Source organism: Cyprinodon variegatus, unplaced genomic scaffold (genome assembly GCF_000732505.1).
Source record: "Cyprinodon variegatus isolate N-32 unplaced genomic scaffold, C_variegatus-1.0 Scaffold37, whole genome shotgun sequence".
Classification (NCBI taxonomy): Eukaryota; Metazoa; Chordata; class Actinopteri; order Cyprinodontiformes; family Cyprinodontidae; genus Cyprinodon; species Cyprinodon variegatus.
The window spans coordinates 1,366,548-1,391,932 of record NW_015150490.1 but is presented as its reverse complement, the minus strand read 5'-3'; the positions used below and the strand labels follow the sequence as shown (position 1 = coordinate 1,391,932).

At 34.9% G+C, this 25,385-nt stretch overlaps 2 protein-coding genes across 3 annotated transcripts in view; one reads left to right on the top strand and one right to left on the bottom strand.

Annotated features, from left to right (window-relative positions):
* bpnt1 (3'(2'), 5'-bisphosphate nucleotidase 1) overlaps nt 1–7,603 on the top strand; it is an 8,495-nt gene extending 892 nt beyond the window's left edge. Inside the window, exons 2-10 of one of the 2 annotated variants that reach the window (XM_015405335.1) lie at nt 2,714–2,869; nt 2,965–3,069; nt 3,154–3,261; nt 3,370–3,418; nt 3,726–3,803; nt 3,920–4,011; nt 4,092–4,289; nt 7,174–7,279; nt 7,376–7,603. In XM_015405335.1, the coding sequence (XP_015260821.1) occupies nt 2,750–2,869; nt 2,965–3,069; nt 3,154–3,261; nt 3,370–3,418; nt 3,726–3,803; nt 3,920–4,011; nt 4,092–4,289; nt 7,174–7,279; nt 7,376–7,527 (1,008 nt within the window). In that variant the 5' untranslated portion in view covers nt 2,714–2,749 and the 3' untranslated portion in view covers nt 7,528–7,603. The remainder of the gene's footprint in view (nt 1–2,713; nt 2,870–2,964; nt 3,070–3,153; nt 3,262–3,369; nt 3,419–3,725; nt 3,804–3,919; nt 4,012–4,091; nt 4,290–7,173; nt 7,280–7,375) is intronic. The other variant, XM_015405341.1, reaches the window with a different exon arrangement.
* A 1,281-nt stretch (nt 7,604–8,884) lies between these two features.
* LOC107080756 (phospholipase B1, membrane-associated-like) lies at nt 8,885–25,059 on the bottom strand. Its single transcript, XM_015368964.1, has 42 exons — nt 24,999–25,059; nt 24,656–24,706; nt 24,379–24,439; nt 24,264–24,298; nt 23,251–23,335; nt 23,106–23,157; nt 22,732–22,815; nt 22,142–22,207; nt 21,998–22,059; nt 21,695–21,770; nt 20,728–20,829; nt 20,511–20,585; nt 20,337–20,408; nt 20,141–20,215; nt 19,988–20,048; nt 16,907–16,965; nt 16,730–16,803; nt 16,553–16,596; nt 16,314–16,422; nt 16,150–16,201; nt 15,983–16,063; nt 15,829–15,894; nt 15,645–15,745; nt 15,464–15,545; nt 15,279–15,383; nt 14,305–14,400; nt 14,094–14,165; nt 13,934–14,011; nt 13,783–13,843; nt 13,552–13,610; nt 13,266–13,333; nt 13,144–13,187; nt 12,676–12,775; nt 12,540–12,591; nt 12,376–12,456; nt 12,214–12,279; nt 12,027–12,121; nt 11,260–11,341; nt 11,081–11,185; nt 10,896–10,991; nt 10,725–10,799; nt 8,885–9,274 (listed from the first exon to the last, which is right to left on the bottom strand). The coding sequence occupies exons 1-42, from the start codon at nt 25,057–25,059 to the stop codon at nt 9,092–9,094; spliced, it is 3,204 nt and encodes a 1,067-aa protein (XP_015224450.1). The 3' UTR covers nt 8,885–9,091.
* Nucleotides 25,060–25,385: the final 326 nt, after the last annotated feature.

Genomic DNA, 25,385 nt, shown 5'->3' with positions numbered 1-25,385 from the left:
GCTATTTTTGACACAAATGGTTTCTAGTCCAGTCCAGTGTGAAAATAAATTGAAAAAATAACCTCGATCACACTTTTAGTGCATGCACAAGTTTTTAATTTTTTTTTTTACAATTTTGGTTGGCTTCTATGTAGATAGCTCTTATAATTTATGGCATATTTTAGAGTCTTTATGCTCCATTTAACAATTCAGCAATTACTAAAGATACAAAAGATGTTACCTTTTTGGAGCATATTATTATCCTGTTACAACACCTGTATTTAGAGGTGTTAAGAAAAAACTATAAAATACTTACTGTAGCATAAGATTAATAAAAAAGCCGTTTTAGTCAAATATTTGTCTGTGTTTTTGCTGCCACCTTGCATGCTGCACAAGCTCATATACAACTGTGTGTTCATGTTAATGGACTATATAGACAAGATAAGTTTATCGATCTGCATAAGGCTCAGTCTGTTTGTGGATCCATGCACGTATCTGATGTAGTTAAATAAGTGTGCAAGTGAAGAGAGTAAATATAATAGGCAATTTTTCTTTTAGGATATTGATGATTAACAGGGTCCAGAGGGAAAGTAATTATGAGCAGCTGTGCTGTGTTTAATCAGTTCTTGTTTGTTATACCCACAGATTTTATTGGTCTGTTGTAAGATGTTGTTGCTCGGCATTTTAAGGGCAGTGTCTTGTGATATTTTTTTAGCTGTCATAAGTTAAATTCAGTTCAGTTTATTTATACAGCTCAAATTCACAATGTATGTAATCTAAAAGTACTTGCCAAGAAAGCAAATTCAATCCAATCATAAAGACTAGATTATGAGTCAGTTACATGCATCCTGTATTAAACTCAGGTTCAGTTGATTATTTAAATTTGTAGGGCTGCATATTAAAAGTGGTTCTTGTAAAAAAAGGGAAGGAAATATAGGTGAGAAAATTGATTGGATTAATTGTGATTAATCTATTATCAAAATAATCATCAACTAATTTACTAATTGATTAATCGTTAACTGGAGTAAAGAGACTGTAAAACATGCCTTAAGCTGACATAGCAACCCACCTTCAGCAGGGACTATACCAAAATTGTAAAAAAAAATATAAACATTTTGCATTTAAGATAAAAAAAAAAAAAAAGTTTTTTGTCTGATAATATGCTCTATACAGGACTCCTCAGGAGGAAAAGATTTAGTTTCAACTGGTTCTTTTTGCCAAAAGTCTTCTTTATAGAACCTTTTACTATCCGATTATTAATCGATTAATCAAAAAAATAACTGACAGATTAATCGATTTGCAAAATAATCGTTAGTTGCAGCCCTAGCAGCCTGCTGCTGATATCGACCCAGAGTACGAATCATTGGGACTGATTATCCATTTCTTATTCTCTTTATTGACTGTTCTCACTCATCCAGTCTAGCTCATATCGATTTAAACAAGTGTGAAGTTAAAATTGGGTGTTCAACTTACATCTTTCTTTTTAAGCTTACAGTATATTTGTTGAAGGTCACAAGGGTGTAAGATGACCTTGTAGAAACTTAGCAGAGTTTCTTAACAGGATAAACATCTGTGCAGAAGCTGGGAATGGTCAGTTTGAAATAGGTGTTGTTTACATTGGTTATTGGTTCCATGTACTTAGAGATTCACTTCCATACAGAAAGCCCATATTCTTATCTTCAGGTAACACAGAGTACATGTCAGATTAAATAATGCTACTTATACTTCAGCAATAGTATCTAGGTGTTACTTTATTGTATGTCTTGTAACATGTCCGTTGGTTGTGCTGTCCTTTTTACATCTCTTTGCAGGTGATGAAGTAGACTGAATATGTTTTATCATTATCTCCCTTTTATCTCCTCTTTCTTTCATCTTTTCTCCTTTTTTTCTGTTTCCCTTTCCTGTTCTACCTACATTGCAGTGTCCATATAATCTGTAAAACTCCCTGCATAATTATAATTAAGCAATTTATATGCATAAAACAAGTGGAACACTATGGCGATAGCCGTACTGCTCCTCTTGTGAAAGTAAAATCTGTTGGGCTCTTTTTGGTATCAAGACAATTATTCTTATTGCCACATTGCCAGATAGGACACTGTTAAAAAAAAGAAGAAATAGGTGTTGTTTAAACAGTAACAAGCAAGAGCAATTAGTAAAACAGTTACTATGAAACACCTCAAGAGGTCAGTTGTGTGGAAACCATTGTGTTGTGTAAAAGAGTTTCTGTTAATGTTTTGTAACCTCTTTTACGCACGAAAGTGATCTAAATGTAGAGGGGGAATGAGCCACCCCAGTCAGAGCTCACTGAGAGATTTTGTGTAACTGTGAGCTCTCTACTTGCAAGTGTCTAAATTAAAAGGAAGCTTTGTTCCTTGCATTCTGCTGTGTATCAGTCTCCAATTTCTAACAGACTTTACACAAGACATTTATTTAAAAAGATTGTTATAAAATAAATGTCTTGTTTAAAAGTTTTCTATCTATGTTCACAGTTTGAAAAATAAGTAACCCAGTTATTTTGAATGTTTTGAACACCTGCTATACTTAACTCGTAGTAACTTCTTTAACAAGCATCAGGTAGCTTAACATGCTCTGTACTGTTTTCTGTTACAGATGTAAAAATGTTCTGTTATTTGATTTGCTGTTTGGTCAGAATCCTATTTGAATATGTGATAAAGTTTCTGTATTTACCAATGAAATGTTCAAGCTAAAGTATTCATGATTTGACTTTTCTCAGGTTCTTTAAGAGTTACCGGCAATCAACTACAGAGAAATGTCTGGTAATCCTGCTGTGGTGATGCGGCTGGTGGCGTCGGCTTATTCAGTGGCTGAAAAGGCTGGGGCCATAGTAAGGAAGGTGCTTCACAGCGGAGAGCTTGGCATCGTAGAAAAGGTATGAGCTGTCTAGATTTATTTGGAAGGACAGACCAGTGGAGAAATTAACTAGTTTTAAATTGATTTTTATGTATTTTTGTATCTTTTGCACAGACAGGAGCTAATGATCTCCAGACGCTCGCGGACCGACTGGCACAGAAAAGCATTTGTGCCTCACTGTACAGAAGTTTCCCCAACATCACCATCATTGGAGAGGAGGTAACTGAGTACTGAGTCATTTATAAAACTTTATTATGTTAAATCAGCACAATAAAATGCATTTTTGCTTTCGGTTGTTTGCAGGATCTTCCGTCTGAGGAGGTGCAGGAGGATCTGATTGAGAGTGGCCAAGCAGAAGAAATCCTTCAGAAAAGCTGTCCAGAAGATTATAAGGCACTCAAAGAAGAAGAAGTAGGAGAGAAAATGCTTACATAATTTTTTTTTTAGTTCTTAGAGGGTTTAAAATGTCCTTCCTTACCGTATGCATGTCTGATTGTAAAATGTTTGTGTGATTCACAGCTAGTTGTTTGGGTGGATCCCCTTGATGGCACAAAGGAATATACTGAAGGTCAGTGGGGTTTTTTTAATTATTTTTTAAGCATTTTCTCAAAATTCTTCTTGATGATAAAATAAATCTTACGGCAAAATGAAGCCAAAAAGGGTTAAAAAAAATAAATAAAAAATCAAGTATCCACAGATTTTAATTACCCCAGGAGTTTTTGGCTGCTAATTATTGTGTGCACCAGTTAGTTTGATTGGTTTGGTTCTCTTTCCTCACTGCTACACCATAACTTTCATAGCGTTTGCGTTTGTTTTTGTTTCCTTGGGCTCCTCTGCTACCTTCCTCTCTATTGTCCTTTCTTTGCTGCCTTCAGCTTCAAGGTGTCTCCATCTACAAGATGTTGTCCAGAAACCACTGAAAGGGTTGAACAAGACTCACGGCACAGCTATCTGTATGGCAGTGTAGAATGTGCACTTTTAATGGCCACTTCAGAATTATTTCCCAGTCAGACAAAAGGTGGTAATATAGCCTTTTTACTTCAACTAAACTTCTCGTTTCTGGATTTAGGGCTGTTGGACAACGTGACAGTTCTCATTGGTATTGCTTATGAAGGCAGAGCAATTGCCGGCGTCATCAACCAGCCATTCTACAACTACCAGGTTCAAACCAGACTGTGAAATATCTGCATATTTGCTTTAAAAGATGCACCACTCACTTGTTTTGGTGCCTTTCTCACCAGCTTGGATCAGGAGCAGCTTTAGGGAGAACGATGTGGGGAATGCTTGGATTGGGCGCATTTGGGTTCGAGCTGCGGGAAGTTCCAGCCGATAAGCGAATTGTCACCACCACCCGTTCCCATAGCAACAAGACAGTGACAGACTGTGTTAACGCCATGGAGCCTCACGAAGTTATAAGAGTAGGGGGTGCTGGGAACAAGGTGAGTCGGATTTGAAGCTTAAAGCTGTAGGGAAGTCATATTTGAATGTCAAATCATTCTGGTTTAAATATGTACATAAATGTACTCTTTATCAGACTATATTGTCCCAAAATTTAGAAAATATCTATTTAAAAAAAAAATCCTGTCTTAAAATCTGTTGGGATTTTTCGCTATGTTATGCAGGCCAGTTAGTTATATGTCAGCTTGTACACCTAAATCCGGCCAATCGTATATCAACGATAGTCTGTGAATAACATTTATTCGGTCATAGCATCTTGATTCATATTTTAGAAGCTAATATACGCAATGGTTGAAATAAGAAATAAGAATCATTTGCTTTACCATTGAGTACGTCCCAGTGGTCGTGGGGATGGACGTCTGTGTCTTCAGCAGGCGTAGAGCTAACAGAACTGGCAGCATTGTGAGAGAAAGGCTCAAACATGTACAGCTGTAAGCCTTCTACACCAAACCAAGCTTCTGCCGCCCTGGTGTCATCTTCCAGAACATCTTCGTCCCCGCTTTCCTCCTATAATAAAAAATGTATGCTGGAGGAGACTCATCCATGAACTCCGACACAAAACTCTCCTCCTTTTGCATGTTTCCGCTGTCCATAGCGTTCCTTGACAGCGTCGTTTCTAAGTCACCAATTTAGTGCTACTTGGTCCCAATGTAATTTCCCATTGGGAACCTACTAGCACTAAGTTGCTAACTAGTTAGCAAGATGCTTCTGAGACACCGGCCACAACCGAACTTGCTTGCAAATCTTCCGCCACAACAATCCCGCCCCCTTGGTAAACGACCAATCACATTCACTCTATACACTAGTGTAAAGTTGGGCACCACTCGGGAGAATTCGAAAATGCAACGGTTGGAACAGCTGCTTCCCTACGACTTTTAAGTGCTCTAGATGTTGTAAACGTACATAATGGGGAACATGTTAGCACACTTTCATTTATTTGGACATAAAGCTTTAAAGGAGGATCAGAATTTACAGATCTGCTTGGAGATTGGTTTAAAAATAAAGCTAATATTGTATTTTCTGGACTATAGAGCACACCTCACTATAAGCTGCGCACACTGAATAAAAAAACAACAACAAAAAAACTGGAAACGTACATATATAAGCCGCACAGGCTATAAGCCACTGATATCTACTGAATTGTCTACTACTAAACCTGTAGGGGGAGCTCTACATATAGCCACCAGAGAAGGGATGAAGAAGAATGCTAGCTCCTGTTACCTTGTTTGTTCGCAGCAGTAAGATCTTCAACTGAAAGATGGGGCTTCGTCAGCTCTTTATTTCTGCTCTGCAGGAGTTTAGCCCAGTTTCTTCCTTGGTTTGGCAGCTTTAATAGTTGATATTTATAAATATTGATTCGTTTTTTTAGTTTAAGCTAAAACTAGGGTGACCAAACGTCCGTATTTCCCGGGACATATCCGTATTTCACGTCCTGTCCCGGGCGTCCCGGTTTTTTTTTAGAAAGTGAGGAAATGTCCTGATTTCACTGCGCACGACGCTCCGTGTGACGTAATCCCTGAGCCGCGTCAGTGCAGGCAGCCCTGTTCTTAATCAGAGGCTCTGTTCGAAAACCTGGGCTGCATCCTCCAAGGACGCGGTCTACCTAGACTGGATCCTTCGAAGTCCTTGAAAATAAGGAGGCCGGAAGAGTTCTGTCTGTAAATTCGAACAGGTCCACCCTTCGGCGGGTTTTACCGCCGTATGCTCTGTTGCTTAGCAACCGTGAAAGTTGACACACAAAGCAGGAAAAGAATGAATACCGAGGTTTTCAAAACTGTTTGTTTATTTATTTATTTTTTAAAAAGTTAAAGTGAACAAAGACTACACTCACAAGAATCCAGAGTGGAATAAAGGTTCCAACCACCGGGAGCAGGAACAAATAAAATCAAATGTAATGATAGAAACCTTAGTCATTTAAATAACCTGCTGCTGTCATTTTGCACATCTCTGATGTTGCTGCTATTTTCAAATATCCATTATTGTAAAAATGTCCATAGCTGCATATTGGTTATTTATTCTCCAGTTTTATATTGTTAAAACACTTTACAGAATTTTATTTTTTATATTTTAACTCTTCCCTATTATGTTATTCTTATACATTTTTCTAAGGTCCTTATTTGTGTGACCATTTTCAATAATCTTTTTGCTGCTGTAAATTTGCCCATTGTGGGACAATGAAGGGATTTTCTATTCTATTCTATAAAAGGGTTAGAAATATATAAGTAAATCTAAACAATGTATCTACAAAATATATCTGCAAAATCTCTAATATTCAACAACAAAAAATACTTAGTTAAGCATATTGTGCAAAACAACAATAAAAAAATTAAACTCCTATCAGATTTATAGTTCCCACTCTGCAGATCTATTAGAATCTGTCCTTAAATTACAGCCAAACTCATTTACACAGTAACAGATTAAAACCTTTAGATAAACCAAACATTACCGCCACATATCTGACTCAATAACCATTAAAACAACTATTTTCATTAATTTCAGACGGAACTATTCACAGAGTTGTATTATATTAAACTGAACTTCAAATTTTCACAACTGTTCTGCGCCAAGTAACCTTTCCTCTGATCACGGAGCAAATCCCGATGAGACATTTGTTCTTTCAATATCAATAAGTCGAGAGTTTAGATTATTTCCTCTGCCTACATCACCCAGAATGCTTTGTAGTTCTGGATTAAAGTTCAGTGAAATCATTTAAAGTATTATAAAAAAATAATATTTTCTATTAATATTGATGAGGTGTCTTTTGAAATATCTATTGTTATTGTTTTATTGCAGTGACCTTATTGCACAAAAAAGAGATTTGGTTTATATTTTAAGAACTCCAGCTAATTGACTCCCCTTCTTCAGATAATCCAGCTCATTGAAGGGAAAGCTTCTGCCTATGTTTTTGCCAGTCCAGGGTGTAAAAAATGGGATACCTGTGCTCCAGAGGCAATACTACATGCTGTCGGAGGTAACAAAGGTTTTTAAGCATTCAAAAGAGGTTTTCTGTAAATGATGATGTTAAGGATAAATGGTCTCATCTGTTTGTTTTTTTTTCCTGGTACAGGAAGACTGACCGACATGTTTGGGAATACTTACTGCTATAATGCAGATGTAAAGCACATGAACTCTGCAGGGGTTCTTGCTACACTACGCAATCATGATTACTACGTCAACAGGGTGCCACCATCTGTGCAGCAAGCCCTTAAGTCAAAATGAGGACTGTCATGATGGCGGTCTGGGACAAAAGAAGTTCTTGGTCCTTCTATTTCTGTCTTCTGTTTTGTTTTTTTTATGACAATTAGATTTTTTTTTTTTGCCACAATACTTCTTTTATAATCTTGTTAAGAAACTTTGGCCTGAGAATTTACTTCAAAGCAGGGATTGGAGGCTCAGCATGTCCCTCCAATCCCTCTAACTTTGGTTAAACTTTGCAACCTGGTTGATGTCATTGACTTTGTTTCATGGTTGCTCTCTAACTACTTTACTGTGTGACAAGTTTTGTCAAAGTGATTTTTATGGGTTTGGCAGTAATCAGATATGGGTGCAGCTGCTAATAGTTTGGCACCTTTCCAGAAATTAGGTTCATTTGAGGTGATTTATAATATAAACAATAGCAATTTATTTTTCAAAAGGCTTTACTTCTTTAATATGATTTGAACTAAAACTCTTTTAGAACCACTGATTGGTCGCTCTGCTTTTTTTAGGATCCGGGGTTTAGACAGCCCTACTACTAATATGTACTGAAAGAAATATGTTTATTGTTAAAAGAACCATTTTTGTCATAATTGGTTAAAGTTATCAACAGACTTCAAAGTGGTTATTTGACATTAGCTTTGTTTAAAAGCAAAGTCATTTTAAAAAGGTGCCAAGAGTAACCCCTTCAAACTTATAAGTAGTTGCTTTTATACATTTTTTGCCTTTTTTAAAAACAATAAATGCAGTTATTGTAAAAGGTTTCAGCTTGTGATCCTTATGTAACACTTGTTTAAAATAGAAAATTGCTTTAATACTTTTTTGAATACGTTTTTTTTATTCTAATTAGTTAAAACTAATAGGTCTGAGGGGGATAAGTCTAATGTTTATCAATGTTTTAGTTATCAATGTCAAATAAAAACTGAATTTAACAGAAAAGTAAAATCTCTTTTTTTGTTCTTTGATAAGAACTCATTTTTATGGTGTTTTTGTGCATATTGTGTCAAAAAGCTAGAGATGAATGTGAAAATAAAATGAATATAAGAAATTTGAAATCAAAACATTCATGTAAGTTTAACCCATAAACCCATAAATTACTAAATATGTCAATAAAATCTCATGGTTTTTTTTGATCATTATAAATATGCTTTGCTCATTTGTAAGTGCCTGAATCAATATATTTTACGCTGTTATAAGTATTATCTAAATGTTTTATTGTTTGTTTTAAATGAAGAACACACTCAGACATATCATACACCAGTAAAATAAAACACTTTTTTTTTAGGTCCATCAAACCTTCAATCATTTATTTTTACCAATAAATACAATTTTAAATTGAGAAATGTAAAAATGCGTTTAAATTACAACAATATGCCTTTACAAAATTAGTTGGTCACGAAAGTTTCAGAGAAATTGAACAGCTGGATGGAACAGACCAACTGGTGGTGAACGTCACCAAACTAAACAAAAGTATCACAGTAATCTTGCTATGGAGCGTGGGAACCAATGAAAAGGTCATTATAGGAAACTAATATGTAGTTTTAAAACCCATGTCACAAATTCAAAACCCAGCTGCTCAGTTAGGATTTCAGTTTCCACCCCTCTTGTTTTTTTTACGTTGAACGATGGACATAATGAGGAAGCAGATGAGGGCGCCAACCAGTAAACTTGCAACTCCTGCAACCGCGGGCACCCATACTTGAACGGTGGTGGTGGTGCTTTCAGGGCTTGATGCTTGACTGTTGATTTTAGTGCGGATAAAGGGGGAGGTCTGTGGAAAAATATGAAATTGTACAATAAACAGTCTGAAGTTGTACTAGATGTAGTGTTCAATATCAAGCATATAAGTATATTTTTCATTTGGGAATACTAATAGTAGCTCATTACAGTAGAATACTAACAGCATTTTTCTAGTGTTTAGATAAAACCGCACAATATTATCGTTAACAAGCTTTTGCATAGTTCTGCCCAAATACTTGGCCACTTTTATTAGAAAAGATTATTTATTTAAATTAGATGTTTTTTGGCACAGGGTAAAACCTATGTTTTAGGAAGGTTGATCCAGTAAAGTTATGTGTTTAAAACTACTTTCCTGCCTGAACAACAAGTCGGAGGATGATAAGCAGGAAAAGTCAAAAGAACTCAGAAACAATGGTGTATGTTTGGAGGATTCAAGGCAAAGATTCCAAATCTAAGAAAACTTTACCTAGTTTGAAACATGGCAGTGATAGGACTGTGTTAAAGGTCTGTTTTGTCACCATTGGTTTGCAGAAAAAGGAAGAAAAGATAACATTCTAACAGCCATCAAATCTAGTTTGGATGAAAAAAGATGGTCAAAATTAACTTTCTTAAATGGCCACACTAAAGTTTAGGGCTGAAACAATCAATAAATTGATTATTGAAATAATCGTCAACAAATTCAGTAATTTAGCAACCACATTAGAGCAGTAATTATATGAAAATTGTAAAAAAAATATGTATATATATATATATTTTTTAATATTTTGCATTTACGCTAAAAAAAAAAAAATTACTTTGTAGTCTGTCAATATGCTCTATCCTGAACTCCTTAAGTGGAAACATTTTAGTTTCACCTGGCTTAAATCTGTAAAAAAATCTTCTCCAAGGAACCTTTTGCCATCCGATTATTAATCGATTAATTGAAAAAATTATGTACAGATTAATCGATAAGCAAAATAATCATTGCTTGCAGCCCTCAAAGTTACATCGCTAACCAATTGAAAATTATTTGAAGGTTAGATTGCACAATTAATCTTAACAAATTAAATGAAGGTAAAAAAATTTATCCAGCAAGTGTTCATATATCCACCCAAAATTATGCAAAAAGCTTGTTGATTACTACATTAAATGCAGGGCAATTAGCAGTATTTAGACCTGACGTCTATCAAGGAAAATCTGAAACAATTGCTGATAATTTATAAAAATCTATCTGAAACTCTTGTCAACACACGATATAAAAAAAAAAATACAAAAAAGGCAAAATCGAGGATTTCATGCCAATGTGTACAGAATTGCACAAGTGCTGTATAAAGAATTTTATGCAGCTAAACTAAAACAACACAGTTGACCAAGTGCTGTACACAAGTATACAATTAAAACACACACACACACACATATATATATATGTATGTATGTATCTTAAACAATAAACTTAAACTTGCAGGGGAATTCCTGCATAAATCTATGAGATATATAGATACCTCAGAGGGGCAGTTAATCTTGGAGCGATCGTGTGTGAAGTTGTTGTATGTCTGCTTCCTTCCAACAGGCTCCAGCTGAAACAGGAAAAACAACAACAAAAAACGTTGCTTCAAAGAATCCAAAGTAGATGCACCCGATATGGGCTTTCTCCACAAGTGCACAAAGCTCACCATGTTGTTCCACAGTGCGATGGCCATCTCTGCATGAGCCCGTTCACTCATGTGGAAACAGTCCACAGAGAAGAAACTTGTGTCTGTCTCACCCGTCTGTTAAAAATCAGTTATATAAAACATTAGTTAATTTGTGTGATGCATTGTTTTATTTTACTTGTCTGATTATGTTTTCTGAGGCTCACTCCAGTTTGAGGGAAGAAGGAATAGTGGAAAAAGGGTTGCAATACAACAGCAAAGTCTTCCTTTCCATCATAGCGATCTCCAGAAATAAGATACTCAATCTCAGTCTGGAAAAACAAAGATAATTACTTTATCATAAAAGAAAAACACCTTTTAGAATTCAAAGCTATTATGTTATTACCTGGTAATTGCGATTTATTAGTTTAATTTCCTCAAACTGTGGAGAGCTGCTATGTGGACCGATAATACACTGACAGCTGGAACTATATGAATAAAAAAACACATTTTGTAATCTTTAGTTTCTTGACAAATAATAAATTATAAACCACTAGTAAGGATTTAACAATAATTACCTGTGATTATAAATTAGTACCTCATCTGATAAAAGTTCATGGTTTGTTTTTTTAACTACATAAAAAGCTGCCAGTCAGTTGATTGACATCTATGAATGGGCTGTCTATTTCAGCCACTCATTAGATCAGAACATTTGAACTTTACTGATTTAGATTTTCGATAGCTTGGATGATCTTGAATCACCAATATGATAATGGAATACATGTGTGGTAGGTTCATAAAATAATCCCCTCTCACCCTAATAGTAACACATTGAGATATTCTTAGATCAGAAAACCTTTTCATTACAGAGAAGGTAATGAATTATGTATGACTAGGAAACTGTAAAAATAACCTAGCAATATCAAAACATACATCAAATAATTTGATGTGGTTTATGGTTGAGATAATCAGCTAAATCTTTTGTTTTTTTATCCATATATTTGTGGAGATCCTGACAATTCCTAAAGCAAAGTTTCACATACTTTTACTATTTATAAGCATAAAATATTACAGTAAACAAACATTAACATTCATATTGTGTAATCCTATATCTGTCATCTAACACGATGTTATTAAAAGTCTTAAAACGTGTTTCAAGGCTTGAGAACTAACCTTTGCAGCAGTGAACAGCCCAATGTGTCCTTTTTGACTGTTTTAAATACATCCATCTGCATGATATTTACCAGATTGACCAAAACTCTTGGCATCTAGAAAACCCAGAGAAAAGAGACAGACCATTACAATGTATTTTATCATAGGTGAGCACTTTATTGCATACTTTTTTGTTTTGTTTTTTTACCTCTTCATACAGCTTGTCCAAACTAAGCATTAGGTTGTCGATATATTTTTTTGGTGACAAATTATTCTGTAAAAAAGAATTCAGGTGAACAATTCATTAAAATAGCTTGAAAAGGGTTTTTAATGTTTTTTTTTTTTTTTACCAAACATGTATATAACTTACTTGATCCAAGCAGTAATTACAAATATCTGCTGTTCCGATGAAAATAGTCACAAGTTTCCAGTCAGTTTCATAATTCATCTCCTGTGTTGCAAAGTAGAAATTATGATTATATAAATAACAGATAAGGTTTGCTATGAGTTTTAAAAATTTGAGGAAAGTCTTACTTTATTTTCCTTCATAGCCTTAATAAGAGCTTGGACTTGTGCAGGAAGATCTCTGTGACAGAAAAGAGATGTGAGAAGATGTTAACATTTGACAACTTTACTCAACTGAAGAAACATTTAAAAGACAAATGCATACGAGCTCTTTGCTCCAGCAGCAGCCATGTTGAAGCCTGTGTGGACTTGTTCTTCATCTTTGGAGAAACCCTTTAAATTTGAGTTAAACTTCTTCAAGATATCTGAGAAAAAAACAGTAAGCAGTTAAAACAAAATCATTGTGAAATAAATCTGCAATGATTATCTGTTTTATTAAAAAAGCACTACATGCTAAATGCAATCAAGATCCGTTTAATGACTAAGTGAAATAAAAACCTAATGGGTTTTTGTATTTTAAAAGACCTAAAATGCAAAACCCACTTAGAAAAACTTGTTTTAGGAAAGGCAGTTTTTGAAAAACTGCGCAAGAGGAAGGCAGAACATTTGTAAGTCGCAGTGAAATGAGGGTAGAATATAGCCTTGCAGATGAGACCAAATGCAAATTCTTAAACTGTCATTGCACACACCATAATAGGAGGAGAAATATCTATGCAGTTTTTGAAAAACTTACTCGGTAGTGTTGTGACAGTCTCTAAAGTTTGATCCCCTCCAATGCTGCAGGGAAAGAATGCAACAATTGTTATAGGCTTGATAAAATGTGATGTTGAACTGTAAATAAAAGTAGGAATATACCTCCATGATACTCCTTTGAATTCTTGATCCAGCTGAAAGAGGTCATTTGATTTTGCACCAGTTCCTGTCTGTTGAGTTGAAGACACAGAAATAAGGATGAGTGTGTGAGACGACTAGGATCTCTGGTAAATCAGAGATTTAATGCTTTGCATTAAAAACTTTGGGCTACCCAACTCATTCTAAACTGCATAGTTCTGCAATGATGGGTTAATTGTTACACATTCCTATAAAATTCCAAAGAATCAGTAACCTTTAAATGAAGGTATATTTGTCTTCCTCTACTTACTGTGAAAGAGTCTCCCAGTGCTGCCACCACCTGGATATCTGATGGTCTCAGCTTGTGAACTAAAGAAAAGAGCAGATTTAGTCAGCCAACATTAAGGTGCATAAGTAACACCTTTTGAAATTCCTTTTTTCTTTAAATCAAAGGAAAAACAAGGGAAATTGACAAATTTTTTATTTCACTAATAAAAAACAATCAAATATACCCTAACTGCATGATGACAGTGTGTCTCACCTGAAGTCGGTTGACTTTCAGATGGAGCAAAGTTGCCGCAGGCAAAATCACTTCCCCAATTCTAAGGAAATAGGAAAAGAAGGATAAATCTGTTTTTTCTCTGTACTTGAAGAATATTTGACAGCTTAAAACTTAATCGATATAAACCTACCAAAATAGGTTCAGGTGTTGAAGGGAGTTCAGAATAAATGTAATCACTGTTCTTATAGGTACGAATAAAGGGTGAGGCCTGAAGAGAAAGGGGAAATTGTAAATAAAATTTTCTGGAAAATTAACTTTAAAAATATCAAATATAAATTTAACTTCCATACATTTGCGGGACATTTCAGATCAAAATTAGAGCTAAAGTCCTGGCTGGATGTTTTGCTGCCCAAAGGCTCCAGCTGTAAAGATAAAAGAAAGTAAAGCATATAATATATGATATTCATGGTCCAAAAAATGAAAAAGCTGTATCTATGCTACTTTATGACAGTCAGCCTGTGTGAAAGATTGTTTAAGTATAAAAATCTGTCATTTATTCACCATGTTGTTCCAAAGAGAGCGTGCCATGACGGTATGGGCTTTTCGGCTGAGGTGGAAGCAGTCAGCGCTGAAGAAAGAACGATCTGCACGGCCATCCTAAGCAAAATGTGGCAGCAAATCAAATTTCACATGTACTTTTCTCAAGCTATGATACTAAAATGCTGAATAGATGTTATATGTTATAGAAAAAAGACGGTTGAACTCTTAAACGGTTTAAGTAGAATAAATAGGATTTAAGACATTATTGTTATACTCTTTTTTAATTTGTTATGTTGATCTGAGTTTATAAAATCTTTTAGTAATCTATTATTCTATTAATAATGTAAACAGATTCCAATTTCTCCATGTCATCCTCTGAATGGGAAAGACTAGACCAGGTTATATAGAAAAAGGACAATTGTATGATGATGATGTTTTGCCCAGAAACTATCTACAAATAATATAAACATTTGACAAATATTCCCCTTATCTACAGTAAGAAATAATTATGCAAAGTTATTTGTTTTGATAAACAAGACTGGATTAGGATCCAAGTTTATCTGGCAACAACAGAGAGGATGAGTGTAAGGGAGGTATGGCATGAGAATTGGAGGAGTGGTGGCCAAGTGGTTATGGCATAGAGTTTGGAATCCTGAGGTTCTGAGTTTGAGCCCCACTCCCACAGACTGCCACTCTGGGTCTCAACAAAACCCTTAACCCCACACTTCTCCCCTAGGGGATAGGTTAAATGCAGACGTAAATTTCTCCAATGTGAGATTACTGAAAGTTCAATCATTATTACCGGTATTAAAATCACCAGCGCTGCACCAAACAAGTAGTAGAGTTTTTATAATAACTATTTACTTAAGGGCTTTTCTAAACATCAAGTAATAGATGCAAAATCTGCATGCCTGTATTTAAAAAGCATTTAATTTAATTACTTTATTGATCTTTCTCTTAATGAGAAAAGCATAGGATATTATTTTATTACTGACCTCCAGTCTGGGTAAAGTGATGTCTCTGAGGAATGGCTGGATAACCACAGTGAAGTCTGTGCGTGTATCATAGCGGCCGGACTCAATAAGACCATGCAGCGATTGCTGAAAGTTTAAAGTAGTGACCATGCCCATTAATTGTGACCATAACTTGTTTTATTTTGTGTTGTTTTCACTTTTTATACCTGATATCCTCTGTTAATAGTCTCCAACTCCTTTAGAGCTACAGAATTGGCTTCTGGCAAAACAACACAAGGGCACAGCATACTGCCAAAGACAAAAAAACATTGTTTATGGTAAGATGTTAATTAGATAAATTATCAGGAAAGCAAGCAATATCTAATGAAAATATGAAAAGACATTCACCTCATAAGCCATGTTGGACACTTCAGTGATGTGTCCGTGTACATCTCTCTAAGCGGGGTTATATAAAGAGGTTCAACGAGGTTAACAAAAGCTCGGGGGACCTAGAAAAGATAGCCTTGATTAATTTCTAATACTGAGGTAGCCATTTTAAATTAGAAACACCTCATGACAAAATGAGTATTACCTCCTTAAAGAGATAGTCTAAGCTTTCCTGAAGAAACCCGACATAGTTTTCCACAGAGTACAGAAGCTGTAAGTAAAGTAAAAACATGTTGCTTTATATGTCATCAAAGATAACTTCGTAATTATGTCTTCTTTCTTTCAAAGTTGATACTTACGCTGTTTTCACAGTATGCACAGACATCATTTCCTCCAATAAAAATAGTAATCACTTTCCAGTCATTTTCAAAGTTTACATTCTGGAGAAAAGAAGGTAAGGAGAGTTCAAATATACTAGTAGACTTTAGTTACGCTCTGTTCTTAGAAAATATAACTATGGACTTACAGGATCACTTTTCATTTTTGATACCAGAGTACGCACTTGTGACGGTATATCCCTGGGTACAGCAATACAGGACATGATCAAAGTTCTGTTTTCCTACTAAAAACTAAATAATGTTTAATTAACGATGGTCACTTATTGATAAAAGAAACAACTGTTGGACGTACCTGCTCTTCCCACCTGGCACTGCCTGGTTAAGGAAAGCTTTTGGATTGTTCTGATCACCAATACCAAGGGAGTAGCCCGTCACGTTGTGGTTGAAATGTCTCAAAATGTCTGTAAAGGAATAAAAATTATTTGGAAAAAGAAAGTTTGAATGTCAAAGAAAAATAATATATATATGTATACATATAAAAATCAATATAAACATGATATGATTGTGTAGTTAAGTATCAAAGATACTTACTGGGCAAAGTTGTTACAGTTGTGAGGTTTTCATCTCCACCAATACTGGCAACAAACATATAAAATGACTTTTACCAAGAGATATGAGCTTTATTGAACCATGATTTCAAAGCATATCAAAATAACAGATGAGATAAAACTATTAAAAAGGTAATAAAATTAGAGAGTCGTGACAAACCTCCAAGATAAGCCTCTGTACTGACGTATGACATCCAGGACATTGTTTGGGCTGGAAGCAATACCATTCCCTGCCTTGTAAAGAGAATAGAAAACTCCTTTAGTCATGCATTTGTACAGAAGACAAAGAATAAGTTGCCCAAAACATTTGTTTGATAAAAAGAAAAAAATGACTTACTGTCAAAGAATCCCCCACAGCTGCAACAACTTTGATATCTCCAGGCCGTAGTTCATGGACTAGAAAATAAAATGAATAAATGACTAAAATATCAAATGTTATTGTGTGATTTGAAATTTAACTCATAAAAAGAAGAGACCACAAGTCTGACTCAAGTTGGAATTCAATCTGGAGGAACTAATTACAAGAAGTACCTGCGGGAGGAATGCATTTCTTTGGCTGCAACTATATGTAAACTACATGCAAAAGTTTATATGATAAATAGCTGCAATATATGAAGATTTATCAATTTTATCAAGCTGAATCCTAAACAAGGAAATTATTTTATTTCTGATATGTTAATCTAATGGCGGTTTGACCGCTTGAGGGAATGCAAACTTTGCATTAAGTCTAAGATGGTCAGAGGATCATGAAGTATTGAAAAGGAATATTGTGAGGCAGTTAAGTTCCTGTAAAAAGGAGCCTTTTCTATCTTCCCACCCTGAGGATAGATCTTAGATAACTTGCTAAATGCACAATAAACCTCCACAAACATTCGTTTAAGTGAGTAAGTGACCGGACTTGATATTTTAAAAAGTGAGCTTTCCTTCTTCTTTCTTATGCCTGGACCTGCATAAATAAACCAGCATATGTATCAAATTAAGAAGCAGAGTGACAACATTACGATAGTTTAGCTACAACTGCTACAGTTTAAAGGGCTGGATGTTTAAATGAAACATTCAACTACATGTTTTATGGTTCAAAAACAAGAGCACTGAGTCAAAAAAAGAAATACTTATGTGGTTTTTTTTTAGATATTAACAAGGGCGTAGGTTTGATTTCAACTTTGGTAGGAACACTCTTAGTCTTCAGTTTCAATGGTCTGATGTCATTGGTCCTATGCAAAAATATGCATGCTCTTTTTTTATGCCTAATGTGAGCATCAGGGCACATTTTGTTTAAAGAGAACAGCAGCATTTCTTCCTAAATTAATACAAATCTTATAAGCACTAAACACACTAGATGCAGTTTATCAGTGTTTAAAGCATCACTGGCTCTGACGAATGTGGAATTAGAACTTTTTTCCATGTTGAAAAGGTTTGCATTTAAACTTACCAGCGACTAAGACAGTGTCTATTTAACCAAATATAGTCTAAATATGTCTGTTATATATGGATTTATCCTGTTTTCATTTGACGATATAGAATTGTGCAGGGGTAAACCCCACTCTTATTTTTTTATGTAATATGCTTTCTCTGTATCTTGCAAAATAAGACATTCAAGGGACGGCAAATAAATGTATTTACATGTGCACTGGAACTATAAGAGGAACTGACACTGAGCATTTGAAATATTAACTTCACTATACAAGTTGTACATATAGGCTGTAGTTACTCTGAGTAGCCCATTTCATGTATTTTACCTAGGGCTGAAACAATTAATCATATTAATCGATTATTTAAATAATCATCAACTAATTTAGTAATTGATATATCATTAACTGGAATTATAGGGCCACTAAAATGTGCATTCAGCTGACAGAGCGACCCACTTAGAGCAGGAATTATACCAAGATTGTAAAAAATATGTAAACATTTTGCATTTAACATTAAAAAAAAGTTTTTGTCTGTCAATAATCTTCATCCAGAACTCCTCAAGAGGAAACATTTCTGTTTTACCTGGTTTCATTTCATAAAAAATCTGATTATTCATTGTTTAATCGAAAAAATAATCAACAGATTAATCGATTTGCAGAATAATCATTAGTTGCAGCCCTAATTTTATGGTAGCATTCCAAACACATTTCTTCCATAATACAGCACTGAAGGGCAGCTGCTTCACCTTGAGGCTGCCCTGCAGCATTATATCTGTGTTCCCTACAATCATATAATTTTTCTATTATACAAGTCCATTTTTAATAGTAAAGGACTAAATGTAACACAACCTTTTATCATCATCCTATATTGCTTACTGTCTGATTGTTTAAATAGCTCCTTATGTCTATTTTGAAGCACAACGCTAAGAATGAGCCTAAGTTTATTCAAATATAAAATCACTTTTAACAATTATAAAAGACAATATAACACTATCTTATCTGTAATGTAATAGTATCCAAAATAAACAGCCAGATTGAAGCATTATTTGCCAGACATTAATGTTTGTACTAATTTACTTATGGACCGTGTGGAAATGTAGAAAAATAGAATCAGTGTAAATAGAGTTCATCTGTTTGTCTTTATTCTATTTCTAGAAGTAGAAGTCAATTAAATAGCACTATTTTATGTGGAAAACATAAAATAGCAGATCTTCAGCATCCTTCTCAATTTGTTATGTTCTAAAAAAGAAATAAAACCTGTTATTTATTCCTGAACTGCCATCAAAACTGAAAACAGTAATAGCAAAGAAATATTGGTAAAAGGGAATCAGAAATGTCGATAGCTTACAGTCTTTGTTCATTTTAACTGCAGTTTTCAGAACTGCTGTCTGACTCAGAATATTTAGTTTGATAAAAGAAATCCTACTTACATTTCTCAAGTTCCACAAATCAGTACTCTCTCCTGCTTCTTTACAGAACTGCAATCAGAAGCTTTTGCCTGTTTTAGCCTAGATAATATTTAGTTTTATAATTGGGAGTAGTTTCATAGCCTAATATTAATTCTGGTAACCGCTGTATTCTGGTGTAATCCAAGTAAGCACGCGCACACACATACAGACTAGAAAACAAGCAATCAGAAAGAGAGAAGGCAGAACTTAAGGCAGAAAAATCAGAGTGGAGTTGAACAGCGCAGCAAAGTTCCATGCGTTGCTATGTGAAAAGTAGGGGAAAGACCAGGCAGCTGCAGCTACCAGGCAGAGGAGCTGCTAGTGGAAAAGAAGTGGCTGCTGCTAAAATGCTGTATTATAAATTATAAACATGTTGTTCACATTTAATTATTGGGTAGGGACAAGTAGGTCGATCCAAAATGTTGGTAGGGACATGTCCCTATGGTCCCTATGCACACCTACACCCATGGATATTACTACCTAAATGAGGACATTAGTGAAAAGTCTAAAATAATTTTGGATTTCAAATAGAATGAACATTTTAGTACATAAAATTACCTGAATCGGGAACAGATGGTGAAGGACTGAGATCTTCGCAGGGCATCTCTGTGCCCGAATACTGATTATCAAGCACACATAGAGCATAATCACAATGAGATGATAGACATAGTGCTTCATAAAGCATTTAATTCAGCAGTGAATGATTCTCACCGTCTGAACGGGATTGTCTGCTTTGCTGTGTCGACTGGAAGGAGCGTTAACCTCTGTCCTCAGAAACTGTCGGTCCTTGTGAAAAATGAAGAGTATCCAAAAAGGGGGGAGGGAACATTAGAAATAAATATTTCTCTGTTGTCAACTGTATATGCTTGTATGACTGTCTGTGTGACCTTTCTGCATATATACTTACCTCAGTGGGGCAAAGCAATGTTTCAATGTATTTCTTCTCATCTGAAACATGTTGGGCGGCCATGGGCTGCAGCTGCAAGATACAATTACATGTAACATCCATAGAAAATGTACTTAAAGCACACACAAGTAAATAATTGCCTGTAAATGTCAAGTTGACACTTTCAGGTCTCACCAAGTTTCTCCACAACTGCAGCATCACTTCATCTGTGTGCTTCAGGCTCTCAAACTCTCCCAAAGGCTTTCCAGTCTATTAGCAACACAGAAAATATACATTCAACTTATCCCTGCTGATTTAAGAATTTTTTTTTTAAGAAAATGACCAAAATCAGATGTGCTAAATATGCTGGCACTCCTCACTAATAGAGATTGGAGCTGTAACTTAAACTCACAGATGACAAGCCTTTGATGAGAGGGGTCTCCTGAAGAGTGACAGTGAAGTCATCTCCGTTCCTGTACCAATGTTTCTGTGACATCAGTTCACCCAAGGACTCCTAAAAAACAGATTTTTGGAGGAAAGCAGTTTATCAGGAAGGGTTCAAGGTAGAAAAGTGTATTAACTGCACATGGTGGCATTTTGTCAGGGGGCAGCTCAATTGATTTTTATCTAAAATGCAAACCAGGGAAAATATGATTGCACACATACAAATGGCTACTGCCACTGAAATTGGTATTAGGTTCTTCAGCAATAGTATCAAGGTGTTACTTTATTGTATCTCTTATACTACATCCGTTGGTTGTGCTGTTCTTTTTACATCTCTTTGCAGGTGATGAAGCAGACTGAAGATGTTTATCGTTATCTCCCCTTTATCTGCCCTTTATTTTATCTTTTCTCCTTTTTTCCTGTTTTCCTTTCCTGTTCTACTTACATCACAGTGTCCATATATATTCTGTAATACTCCCTGCATGAATTATAATAAAGCTATTTATATGCATTAATCAAGCGGAACACAATGGCCATAACCATACTGCTTCACTTGTGAAAGCAAAATCTGTTGGGCTCTTTTTTTAGCATCAAGTCAATTATATAATGAAATCAAAATCAAGTAGACTGGTCAATTTTTATTTTAAATCACATTTTGAAATGTATCAATATATTTGTATGGCTTTATATGTGTTAAAGTATCTACCTATTTTGTTATTATAAATATTTTTGCCAGAAATAAAAGAAAATGTAAGAGTTAGTTCAGGATGAGAGTCATGAATTTGTTATATGAAGCACTTATGATGCTGTTCATACCCTTTATTTCTTTAAATATTTTTTTCCAGTGAGCAAATATTCCAGGATTCATACACTAGCTCACTTTAAAACATTGTGTTGAAATGAACAGCATTATTCAGTGGGAAGCAGAAACATACCTGCAGTGTGTGAGTCAGTACGGTTCTCTGAAGTTTCAGCTCTCCCTCACTGGTTTGGAGCATGCATGGGCACATCCTGTAAGCAATACACACTCACTTAACCAAAACCATGTGCAGCTGAAGTATTAGAAACAATTTTTTCAACAATTCTTTACTTTAAACCCATTATTTCATATTTTCAGCCTAATGAGTGGCTAGCATCATGATAAAAATAAACAGAAGCATTTTTGAATGAAGTATGTTTATGTGTTTTTGTAACTTAGTTTAAAATAAATTTATTTTACTTTTTATTTTGCTGCTTACTTTTTTTGAACAGTATCAAGGCCTCCGTCCCACAATGCAACACTGACGATGGTCCTTCTCAGCTGCAACAAAGGTAAGTATATTAGACTTCTAAAATACCTGCAAAAGAGCAATAACACCTTTTTTGACCTTTTATATATATACCTTAGAGCGCAGCAGTTGCACAGCACCATCTACCTCCTTGACCACACTTTTGAGATGAGACGAGATCTGCAGCATTAAGACAAAAATCATTTTTTGGACAATTTAGACATAACTTACCCTGGCACTTTACCAGGAAACTTTGTTTTGTGCTTTTAAAAGGTCCAAGTGTGATAAGGAAAAAAAATAACCTGGACTCTGTTCCTTTAAAGCTCTGAAGCAACAGTCTCTTTAAGCACCAATAAACCAGACAGTTTGATTGGTGGCCTTTGAAGCAACTGATAGAGCCATTTTTCCAATTCATCTTTCTGCATCAATGTCTATCACTTGTTTATCAGTTGGGTGACCCATGCAAATAACTTTCTGAGTGGCCTTATGTATTTCAAGTTTTTATTTATTTTTCTCTGTTAACATATTACAAATGAACAAAACAGAAGTAAAAATGAAGAATATCATGTAATATGGTTTTACTGAGGTGAAACAATGCCAAACATCCTTTTTTTAAACTGTCCATACATCCATCATGCATTCTTTTATGTGCGATTAAAACTTATAACTCTTCCTTATCCCTACGATCCTTCTGCTTTGATTACCTGCTGCTGCTGGTCACAGGCACAGAGTTGATCCAACGGAACAAAGAGAAGCACCAACTTCCAGTCTCCATTCTTATCAGAATCCTGTTTTAGAAGATCAGATCACATCAGATTTTTTTTTACCAGGTGTTTGTGTGCATTGAAAGTTTGATTTAGAAACAACAACATAAGTTCTTTTAAAAGTATTTCAGCACATATTCTTTAGAATATACATTAGATTAGGTGAGAAGTCAGGACACCATACTGGAGATCGACTTTGTGCTGCAAAAGCCTTTTATACCTATTTTAACCCCATTTTTCTTGTCCTCATTTTTGTAGCATTATTGTAAAAGTGTAATGATTACAAGAAAACCTAAACTACACAGAGATTTTACCTGCTTGCTCAGTAAGTATTTGGACACTTCCTTTGCTTGGTCCATCAGTCCGCTGTAAATAGTGAAAGGCATATAATAAGAACAAAAGACAGAACGATAAAGACACAGTTAAAATTGTTCTGTGACTAAAATAAACTAAACACACCTGTGTTGAGTAAACCCATATGTTTTAAAGCCTTTTTCATTTGAGAAGGGACTCTTCAGTCCAGGACTGAACAGAGTCATCAGTTCTGTTCAGGGAAAGATGGAAACAATAAAAAAAAAATAAAAAAACAGAACTTTGAGTTTTTGTCTTATTATCTTTAAACAACCAACACAAAAATTCAACAACAACTCAATGCTTATATTAAAGTAACTAAACTTCTTTCTAACGTCCTCGGGTACCAGAAGGTTCACGGAAAAGGTACATGGAGTAATCAATTTAAAATGAATTTACAATTCCTCTTTAATAATTAATTTTAAAATGTAATAATCTTTGAAAATATCATTTAGAATCTCATGGTTTAATGGTAAATTGGAAATGGCTGCTTTTCTTTTTAGAGACTTTCTAGTTCCTCAATACAATAAACCATATTTTTGAAAGCCCTAAATTTTAGCTGTATTAGATTTGACTTTTTTGATCATGGGCTCAACAGTTATACTTTGTATTGTTTCAGGAAGAAGGTCTTAGATTACAAATCCTGCCCCAGGCTCTCAATGCATGAATTTGACACATTCTCAGTTTCTTCCCATAGTCTAAATACATGGATGGTGGCACACAGGAACTTCCCCACTGAAGGGCAACAAAGGTTGTTTTGATTTTATTCTTTTCTCCTAATTGGGTTCCCTATAGTGTTAGTGAGAACACTGTGGATTTGTGAGGGGGGATTCCTACCCCCTTCCACAGTGATCAGATAGTCTCAACCCTTCCCATCTCTGCACAGATTGTAGAATTGATGGATACTTCTATCTATCTTAGATTTTGTTAATATCAGTGCATTAATGATAGCACAAAGTAATGCAATAAAAGCATTGATCGACCACATAAGAGCGCATATCTAATGTACCAAACAGAACAGGAAGACACAGTAACACCAAGTGTCAAAAAGAAAAAATAAACCAATACAAACAAACAAGGAGGAGAGAATGAAAATGAGAAAATTAAAAGCAGAAACGTACCTGTGAGTTTGGACAAGACTGTGGACAGTTCAGTGCTGCAGAGGAGAACCAAAACATTTATTTCCAGTCTTTTCAGGGAGATTTTACTATATTTCAAACCCAGATACACCCTTACCTTTGTTCATTAAGTCCAATGTAGGAAAGCACTGATATATCAGACGGTCTGACTTTGTCAGCTTGAGAGGAAAATATAAAGATGAGAGAATATTTCTCAGATTACATAAATCAAAAAATCATATCAGAAATGTGTAGTTATTAAAAAAATGCAATGAATAGAAACATTCCATAAAATAGAGTATGTAAAAACCTTGTGGAACAACTCATGCTTAATTCATACCAACTAATTTTAATTTTGATTAACTAAATGATTGATTGATAATCTGTTCTCTTACCTGTTAATGGGGACTGCTGGGAAGGAAAGCTCTGAGTGCAAGGGAGTCCAGCTGATGAGGAAAGGATAAAACAAGTTAACAAACCAAAAATGATAAATAAAAATGAGATCAAATACATCAATACTAAAATGACAAAAAAATGCATTTAGAGAAATTGTAAGAACATTTACTCCAAAGAACATTACTTATGTTTACAGAGGTAAGCATCAGATTCCCTCTTTGCAAACAAAGGTTATCATTTACATCCTACTGAGTCAGTTATACTCATCGGTTAAACTCATGACATCTTTAATTTGGCATGAATCTGAATGCTATAACTAAGTGATTCATAATCAACAGAGACCTGTTACACAGGTGAAACCCAGAAGAGAAATCAGAACCAGCTGCTCAAAAATCCTCTCCATCTTTGCTGCAGTTTTCACTCCTTCTCTGAATTCACTGCACTCCGTTCTTAACTTTCTTTCGCTGTCATTATCAGTTATAGCTAGAGACGTCAGACATCATCAGCCTCCATAAAGGGGAGGGGACTATTTATTTGTTCAAAGGACACAGCTGGGAGCTTTTTTTCTTAAATTATGTAACTAATTTTACAAAGAAAAACTCACTTGATACAATTTTTAGGTTTGATCGGTTGCTAAGATTTTGTTTTCGGATGCACATAGATAACTGTAGATACAGTGCATGTCAAACCTAACATTTGTGATTTTGAAAAATAAATCTGTAAAGAGGA

Bases quoted from the DNA above. Each gene is read 5' to 3' on its own strand.
- LOC107080756 (XM_015368964.1), bottom strand. From the start codon at position 25,059: ATGGAGAGGATTTTTGAGCAGCTGGTTCTGATTTCTCTTCTGGGTTTC. The intron at 20,586-20,727 runs GTGAGTTTAAGT...TGTTGCTAATAG, and splicing joins TCATCAAAGGCTTGTCATCT to ACTGGAAAGCCTTTGGGAGA. The intron at 13,334-13,551 runs GTAAGTAGAGGA...TCAACTCAACAG, and splicing joins CACTGGGAGACTCTTTCACA to ACAGGAACTGGTGCAAAATC.